This window comes from Triticum aestivum, chromosome 1D, assembly GCF_018294505.1.
Source record: "Triticum aestivum cultivar Chinese Spring chromosome 1D, IWGSC CS RefSeq v2.1, whole genome shotgun sequence".
NCBI lineage: Eukaryota > Viridiplantae > Streptophyta > Magnoliopsida > Poales > Poaceae > Triticum > Triticum aestivum.
In genome coordinates, this window is record NC_057796.1 from 341,349,306 (window position 1) to 341,358,447 (window position 9,142).

General features: G+C 42.4%; 2 protein-coding genes across 2 annotated transcripts; one reads left to right on the forward strand and one right to left on the reverse strand.

The window, feature by feature from the left end:
• Positions 1-267: 267 nt before the first annotated feature.
• Positions 268-6,643, forward strand: LOC123181914 (CSC1-like protein At4g02900). Its single transcript, XM_044594323.1, has 12 exons — positions 268-563; positions 1,100-1,484; positions 1,670-1,819; positions 2,689-2,824; positions 2,990-3,091; positions 3,346-3,465; positions 3,587-3,667; positions 3,738-4,078; positions 4,942-5,187; positions 5,318-5,642; positions 5,923-6,156; positions 6,257-6,643. Exons 2-12 carry the CDS (start codon positions 1,171-1,173, stop codon positions 6,506-6,508), a joined length of 2,301 nt encoding a protein of 766 aa, XP_044450258.1. The 5' UTR covers positions 268-563; positions 1,100-1,170; the 3' UTR covers positions 6,509-6,643.
• A 391-nt stretch (positions 6,644-7,034) lies between these two features.
• Positions 7,035-8,879, reverse strand: LOC123181915 (pentatricopeptide repeat-containing protein At3g22470, mitochondrial). Its single transcript, XM_044594324.1, has one exon. It carries the CDS (start codon positions 8,728-8,730, stop codon positions 7,078-7,080), a length of 1,653 nt encoding a protein of 550 aa, XP_044450259.1. The 5' UTR covers positions 8,731-8,879; the 3' UTR covers positions 7,035-7,077.
• Between the last annotated feature and the right edge of the window lie 263 nt (positions 8,880-9,142).

A 9,142-nucleotide genomic window follows, 5' to 3' on the forward strand; every position in this document is an offset into this window, starting at 1 on the left:
AAAATGTTGGTCGGTCTCCAGTTGACATCAAGTAAATTTTTATGTGTGAATACGAGGTTCAAATTGTAAATGCCAAAACCGAATAATTCTCGTTTCCATGTGACATCCAAACATATAAATATTAAAGTTGAAATGTTGTAGAATCAAATTCAGTTTTTCATTTAATAAGTAGTCCAAATGGTAAGTACACCGTACATGAAATTTGGTCCAGAGTTACAAAAAAGGAAAATTCTGAGCTGGTACAGTTGCAATTTAACCGACGAGGACGTCGGTTGGAAACCGCCACCCCTCCTTCGTCTCGTCATTCCGCCGCGGCCCTGCCAGCCGGACACAAGGGAGGCGCGCGCCAGCCGAGACGAGGGAACCGGCCCCGGCGCGGCGTCGTCGTCCCCATCCCCTCGCCATCGGGATAGCCAAACCCGACAAAATCCAAATCTCCTCTCCGTTAACGTTTCCCTACCGTCTCTGCCCACGGGCCTTTTCCCAGGCCGGCGCGCCGATCGCGGCCGCAGGAAGCGTCGTCCGGCGAAGAAGCGTGAGGGGTGCCTAGCCTAGCCTAGGAGGTAATGCCCTCCTACCTGTGTTCATGCATGGCTGTGCCCAATCTCGAGTGCCTTCGATTCATACATGGTGATATCGTCAAGGCATTTCTCGGCTAACCAAAAACATGTTCTGGGGTGCCGCTTCATAGATCCTCGAACGATGTCATTGAAAATCTCTTCGGATCCCATTCGTTCCTGTGTATGTCGCACCTAACATGCATTTTCCTAGGAAAAAAAAATCATATTGTCATTAACAAGCTTAACACGTGTTATTGCTATATTGGCTGCATCTAGGACTAGGTTTTCATTTTGTATCCTGCTGGTTTTCGCGTTATGGAATTCTGGTATGAATTGCAGAAATCTTTCCAAGCTGTGTCCCGAAGAATTACTCACAAAGATTTGATGTTCGTACTCTATCAAAGATATTTAAGTTGCTAATGTTGATGATCATGACCATGGTTTTATTCAACTTGACCAACAGATGGCCATCCTACTAAGTATAATATTATTAACTCTAAGAGACATTTTTTTGTTCCCATTGCTTCTTTTCTATGCAGATATTTAGCCTTGCAGTTAACTACGCTTCGATGAAGCGTGTACTGGAGTGAGTCTCTCTAGAGACAGACAGATGGGTTCCCTCAACGAAATCGCCATTGCTGCGGGAATAAACATATCATCAGCATTGGGTTTTCTTCTAGCGTTTGCAATTCTGAGGATACAACCTATTAATGATCGGGTGTACTTTCCAAAATGGTACCTCAAAGGGACAAGGAGCAGCCCGAGGCACATCGGGGCTGGTTTCTCCAAATTCGTGAATGCCGATCTGTCGACATATCTGCGGTTTCTGAATTGGATGCCAGCGGCGCTACAAATGCCAGAACCAGAGCTAATTGAGCATGCAGGACTAGACGCCGCAGTATATGTCCGCATCTACCTTCTTGGGTCAGCATGATTTTCATGTTTATCAATTCTCACATCACTGTGTTTTTGCTTTCACTTTCATGTCTTGCAAGCTCAAAAATGATGACCTCGAGCTGTCGACTGCTAGTACAAAACATGACTCTTTCTTAAGATGACAGACAAAGAAATTACATTTACTGACGGCGCATTGCTTTCTTGCTTTACAGTTTAAAAATATTTGTGCCAATTGCTTTGCTCGCATTCATTGTCCTAGTACCTGTTAATTGGTCTAGTGGAACATTGGAACATGAAAAGGATCTGAATTATGATGAAATTGACAAGCTTTCGATATCAAACCTTGGAAAAGGTTCAAAACGGTATGGTTTTGTTTACTCCACCTATATGTTGTATTACTTTCAGCACAGGCATGGATCATGTTGTTTCTTTGAAGAGTTGTGTGTTTTCTATTACGGAGTGTTCCAAGATCGCAAAAGCTATCGTATTATTTTCAGATATTCTATATCCATAATAAAGTGGCACAAATATTTATGCAGTAATGGCTTAATTATAGCTAAACCGAAACCATCGGTAATTGAACTGGTTTAAGTTGATCAATTACTTACCAAACAAAACCATTTGAAACTTAGCCATGTTCTTACTTCCACATGTAAGGATTACCTGCAAAAAAGGTCCGTTAGTGCAGGTTATTCCAGAGAATAGTTGTCATTTTTTGCAGTCAATCTTTAGGATTCTGTCATAGTATTTTTTTAACACTCCCTTATGCAGCTCCCTCTTGTATTTATGTCTCTTTTACATAAAATTTTACTGTCAGGGCCTCACTACAGTTTTCCGTTCAAAAAATGTACAATTTGCTTTGCATAACCCTCTAGGAAGCCATTTAGTTAGGACTTATGGTGCAACTTACAATAACTTAATTTTGTATTGTACTTAACAAACAGAAAAACCTAGCTGTATAGTGTTGAAAACTACAATGTTAAGAGTTGGGAGTAAGCCAGTGCTTTAGAGATAATACTGAACTGTAAGTGCTTCCAGGAAAAAAACCATATGCAGGCTGCATATATTTGGAGCAAAACAAAGACAACTCATGTTTTGTATCTGCAACTGAAACTAAATGACTTCATATAGCTACAAATTTTCTCTTATGCACTTCTTTTTTTCGATATCTATGTTTTGTACTGTCTACGTCTTCACTTTGGCTGACAAGAACTGTTGAATGTTTTCATAGGTTTTGGATACATATAGGAATGGCCTATGTGTTTACCTTTTGGACATTTTACGTGTTGTTTCATGAATATAAGGTTATAACAACTATGAGATTGCGCTTTCTTGCTAATCAGAGTCGTCGACCTGACCAATTCACAGTAAGAAATATTCTTCATACCAATTTAACTAATAGATTAAAAAATCATCAGATTTAAATGTTAAATTTTTATCTTCTTAGACTTGTTGCGTTTAAACCTATTTTAGCAGACTTACTAATGTTGTGTAAAGTTTCCTACTTTTCACTCCTATCCTGCTCTATTTAGGTACTTGTGAGAAATGTACCACCGGACCCAGATGAAACAGTTAGTGAACATGTTGAGCACTTCTTTGCTGTGAATCATCGAGATCATTACCTCAGTCATCAGGTTTTACTTTTTGCCGATCTTATCTCCACTGTGGTATTGTTATGGCGAATACAAAAATATGAATGAGAACCAAGAAAATTAAAATTGAAGCAGATATTTTTATTTTGAAGTGCAAGCTTTTCTATACTCTTCATCTGAAGTAGAAGCATCTGTTTACTCTTCTAGAAAAAGGGATACCATGTCTATACCAAAATTCCAGTTGCTCCTTTTTTATGATCACATTTGGAGTAATTTGGTGAGTGTGTTATCAATAGATTGTATACAATGCAAACGCCCTTGCTGGTTTGGTTGAGAAGAAGAAAGGCTTGAAGAACTGGCTGGTCTACTACGAAAATCAGCATGCTCATAATCCTGCAAAGAAGCCAACTATGAAGGTATGATTTTCTCCTATGCAAAGCATGCACTTGAAGCTTCTTTTCATCTATAACAAAGCTATTTCACTCTGTGATTTATTAATCTGGCAAGTGGTATATGACTCGACTACATCTCTTATAGACAGGACTGTGGGGTCTTTGGGGGCGAAAAGTGGATGCTATAGAATACTATAAGGCAGAAATTGAGGAGCTATGTAAACAGGTACTAGCTTCATTGAAAGGAATGGTCCACAACACTGGGCAATATTGATAGTCCTTAACTTGTGTTCCAGGAAGACGTGGAGAGACAAAAGGTGATGAGTGACCCTAATGCTATTATGCCGGCGGCATTTGTTTCTTTCAAAAGTCAGTGGGGGGCTGCTGTTTGTGCTCAAACACAGCAGACAAGTAATCCGACAGTGTGGCTAACCCAGTGGGCTCCGGAACCTCGTGATGTTTACTGGCCTAATCTCGCAATCCCTTTTGTTGAGCTCTCGGTTAGGAGGCTTATCATTTCCGTTGCGCTGTTCTTCCTCACTTTTTTCTTCATGATACCAATTGCATTTGTCCAATCCTTGGCAAATCTAGATGAGATTGAGCGTCTGCTTCCTTTCTTGAAACCCATAATAGAAAGGTGAGTTTTATTTCTAGTATTTTATAGTTGAATTTTAAATAAGAGAAAAGAGCATTTACAGCGTGTTTTTCGCAAGAAGCATCTTCTGAATCCTGCCATCCTACTACTTCAACAATTTAGGCAACAACTGGCTTGTGACTCGGTTAGTTCAGGTCCTAAGAGCTACATGGAGACGTTTTGATTCGATAAATTAGCTTGTTCAATCAAAAAGATGTAAAAATTCCAAACTACCATGACATGTTAGGCTTACAAGAGGGCTACTTTTCAGGCCACATGCCAGTGACACGTATACTCCGACTTGGATGATTTTTGCAATGATATGCATTTTGGAGCAATTTTGCCAATGGCCAACATTTGCAGTTCATTTGTAGCCGTTCTCAGCATCATTTAACAACAGCATCTTAACATCTTATATAGTGTAATGTTGTACTATTTCATAAATATCATTTTCTTGCTAGTTGCTACATTGAACAGATATTATAAAGCTCATGGAAAAGAAGAACCTCAAATAAATGTAAAATCTGAACATGTTATAAACAGTGCTGGAAATCTAGATTGGTAGAAGTTATACTCAATTCTGCTCTCTAGAAACCTAAATACCGATTAATAAAAATGTTGCCCAAGTATGTTTCTTTACTGAGCAATAAAGTGCTGAAAGAAATTTTGATAAATTTAGTAAACCTCAAATTACATAAAATGACTATATTGTACTCCGTCCCATAATATAAGAGCGTTTTTGACACTAGTGTAGTGTAAAAAATGATCTTATATTATGGGACGGAGGGAGTATTTGTCTGGAAGATATTTTGTCTTTTTCTGAAGATCTAGTTTCATATTTTCATTATTGATGCACTGTCCTGCAGAAATTCTTTGAAGTCAGTTATACAAGGTTTCTTGCCAGGGATTGCATTAAAAATCTTTCTTATACTTCTCCCGATGTTTCTAATGACCATGAGCAAGATGGAAGGTCATATATCAATCTCTGGGTTGGACAGGAGGACCGCATCGACATACTTCATGTTCCTTTTTGTCAATGTATTCTTGGGGAGTGTAATAACTGGAACAGCATTCCAACAGCTCGACAGTTTTATCCATCAGCCAGCTAACAAGTAGGCTAGATCTTGAAATTGCTTCTTTTTTTTGCACTAATGGTATTTCTATTATAAGTTTATAACAATGGGGCCAATGTTTACTGACACCTAATTCTTTTGCCCTTCGTTCTCCTTTTGTCATGACAAGAATTCCAGAGACTGTTGGAGAATCAATTCCCATGAAAGCAACATTTTTCATTACATATGTAATGGTTGATGGATGGGCCGGTATCGCTGCTGAAGTTCTTAGGTTGAAGCCGTTGGTCATGTTCCACATAAAGAACACTTTCTTGGTCAGAACTGAGCAGGATCGTCAGCAGGCCATGGATCCTGGGAGCTTGGACTTTGGCACCACTGAACCACGAATACAACTCTACTTCCTGCTAGGACTAGTATATGCTGTTGTCACACCAATTCTTCTTCCTTTCATCATCGTGTTCTTCAGCCTTGCCTATCTTGTGTTCAGACATCAGGTACTAATCCCTGTTCATATCATCTTTCTGTTCTTTCACCAGTATGTTTTTATTTCTTTTTGTGAGATCTTGCAACAGTATGTTTGCTGTCATCACAATCATATCAGCATAAAACACCTATTTATGCTCATAAAGTTATAGCTATTCATGCCATTCTTAGTAAACAACTGGATGTCTCATTTAGTAAACTAAAATAACCTGCATGCTAGGCAGCTTTCATACTTCATTCTTTTCTACTAGCTTAGGCCACTAATATATTTTCGGCTTCTTTCGCTGCAAGATCATTAATGTTTATAACCAGCAATATGAGAGCGGCGCACTATTCTGGCCAGATGTGCAAACACGGCTTATTGCCGCATTAATAGTATCACAAATCCTCCTACTGGGACTACTGAGCACACAGGAAGCAGAGAAGTCTACTGTCGCTCTCCTTCCTCTTCCTGTCCTGACCATATGGTTCCACTATGTTTGCAAGGGTCGGTTTGAACCAGCGTATGTAAAGTTCCCCTTGCAGGTAGGATTGAAACTTACTCTTCATTAAGATCTTCAGCATAGCATCTCAAATATTGAGCTAGGATAGCCTTGATGCATACACTTACTGTTTGGTTTTGCAGGAAGCCATGGTGAAGGACACACTGCAACGAGCAAATGACCCAACTCTGAGTTTGAGAGAATACCTGAAGGATGCATATGTGCACCCGGTCTTCCAGAAGGATGACATGTATGAGCTTGTTACCATGGATGAAGAGAAGAATCCCACCGTTGCGACCAAGCGTCAATCGCGCATGAACACGCCAGTAGAAAGCAAGTTCAATTCCAGTGTTGGCACTGATGAAGGAGAGTTCAGTAGGATGCATCCTGCTTGAGAAAATGTAAAGTTTCTGGATTTTTGGTGATCTTGTAAACGTTGGAGCAAAAAGGAAATGCAGGATGTAGCAGAATGTACAATATACATGATCAACAGTCGCATCACTGCATTAGCATGTGCTGCCGCCATGAAATTGAAAATTTCGGACTACTGCAAGATTATGATTTGAGCCCCAGAGCACTTAAAAAACTCAAAACACTGCCATTAGTTGAATCGAGTCCTTCCATCAGTTGAATTTAATATTATGATACTAGCGCATGCGATGATGCCTTACAAATGCAAGCTACAGGAGTCTTGAAAGTTTGGATATGTCAAAACAAATTTCCTACCAAACGAACTTGGGCAAATGGGTGCATCAACTCAGAACTTCTACTGATAATTTCAAGCCCTAAACTTACGAAACAAAAACAAATTAGAGGTTCTGTTCATAAATAAAGAAAACAACATAAACAGCAACTGGAAAAAGGACGACACTAAAATTATAAAAGGTTATCTTATAGAGATCTTGGAAAGTACAATATAGCTACAGAACTGGAATTTCTTTCGTGTTTAATTGTTGGAGAAAAATCATCTCAAGCTGAGCATTCTTTCCAATATATGACAGACTTTGTACATTTCTGTGCCTTGACAGTATCCTTTCTTACAAAAAGCAATGATCACTACTCGGTACAAGTACACATCTATTGCAAAGCCTTGTCCAAGAATCCACCCAATCAAAGTATGCAACTCGCCAAACTTACCACCAACAATGAGACCTCGTACAATACTTGTAACTACAGACGGAGAGAAACCATCCTCTAGTGATCGGTAGAAACAGCTAAGAGCAGCCAAGAATTTCTCCTCTCTACATAGACAATCAATCACAAGAATGTAGGTGGTTTCATTGGGGGCAATGCCCTCTTCAATCATGTCATGAAGCAAGAGGTAGACCTCGTTAGATTTCCCCAACAAACTGAGATGACGGATCAATGTATTGTATGTGATAACACTGGCAACAAACCCTTCACTCCCCATCAAGCAAAGTGCATTGTGAAGCTTCCCAAGTTTACAGAGGCTGTGGACTACGATGTTGAAAGTCCAGCTATTTGGAGCTATGCCCTTCTTCGACATGTCAGTGAACAGCTTGACAACAGCCAACCATTTCCGCTCATCACAAAGCCTCCTCATCACGGTGTTATAGTTGACAACACTGGCATCCCATCCAATGTCTGCACTGCACTCCAAAAGCCATTTCGCAGCCCACGCACTTGAGGTGCGACAAACGCCATCAAGAAGGATATTCAGAGTAACCTCATTAGGATGCAGCCCCTTGGATAGCATCCTATCGACCAATGCAAAGCTCTTATCTAACCTACCAGATCTGCATAGCCCGTCCATGTAAGTGCTGTATGTGATTGTATCCGGCGTCCACCCTTTTGAGCTGCTCTCCTCAAGAAGCACCTCTACTTCCTCAAAAGCTCCGACCTTGCAAAGAGCTTTAATCAAGACATTGTAAGTAGCCGTGCTTGGAGCACATCCAGCAGCAATCATCGAGTCCAACAGCTTCTTGGCCTCATGAATCATCCCAGTAGCGCTGTACGCGTGCATGATAGGTGTATATGTGTGCGCATTCGGGTGGCATCCTTCCTCCAGCATCAAGTCCAGCACGCCCAGAGCTTCGGCCACCCGCCCGGCACTGCACAGCCCACATATCAGAGTCGAGTAAGTGACAACATCTGGGGCCACACCATTCTCCGTCATCCACCCGACGACCTCGTACGCGGCGTCGAACCGCCCCAGGTGGCAGGCGTACACCCCGACCAGGACCGTGCATGCCACCGTGTCGGGCGTGACACCGTCCAAGGCCATTGCTTCTAGCACGGCGAGAGCGGCCTTTGGGCGGGAGGCAGCTGAGAGAGCTGCCGCGACTGTGGTGAAGCAGGCGGCGTCAGGGCGGCGCTGGAGGACGCTGCGCATTTCGTCGAGCAGGTGGAGGGCGCGGTCGGCGCCGGCGCCGGCCCCGCCAGCAGCATCCAACGCGGCATGCGCGGACATGAGGCGGTTGTAGTCGTAGGGGTGCGGGGACTGCGGCCGGGACGGGAGAGGCAAGGGCGCCGGCTGGTCGGAGAGCTCCTTGGCGAGGGCAGCGAAGCGCAGGAGGAAGTGGTGGTCTCGAAGGTGAGCGGAGGAGAGGGAGCGAATGAGGCGGAGGCGGGGAATGTGACGAGTGAGGTAGGGCATAAAGTGGTGGGAATGGCGGCGGCGGCGGCGGCGACATCTGAGAGCCTGAGAGAGGCGGCGGCGGGTTGCAGACTCGCAGCCCAGAGCGGAGCGCGCGCCGTTCCTTGTGCAACGGGCGCGTGGGAAGTGTAACGTGAGACAGAAGAACGGATTCGGGGTGAGCAATGGGCCGAACTTCTTTCAGAAATGATAGGCCTCATTGACTCTTATATGAAATTTTACTTCTTGTAATTTTGTTTTCGAACCTCGAGCTTCAAATACTGAAGCTCATAGGTTAGCTAGGTCAGGTACTTCTTACCTTACGGACGCCATATTTGGTTGGGCACGTCGAGTGACCCAATCGCTTTTCCGTAAACATTGGTATGGATCAATAAAGAACTAGTTTTCTTGCTAAAAAAGACTCTTATATGAA

Excerpts from the sequence above, each read along its gene's own strand:
- LOC123181914 (XM_044594323.1), top strand. The coding sequence starts at position 1,171 with ATGGGTTCCCTCAACGAAATCGCCATTGCTGCGGGAATAAACATATCA. Across the intron at positions 1,820-2,688 it reads CTTGGAAAAGGTTCAAAACG|GTTTTGGATACATATAGGAA; the intron begins GTATGGTTTTGT and ends ATGTTTTCATAG. Across the intron at positions 3,668-3,737 it reads TTGAGGAGCTATGTAAACAG|GAAGACGTGGAGAGACAAAA; the intron begins GTACTAGCTTCA and ends CTTGTGTTCCAG.
- LOC123181915 (XM_044594324.1), bottom strand. The coding sequence starts at position 8,730 with ATGCCCTACCTCACTCGTCACATTCCCCGCCTCCGCCTCATTCGCTCC.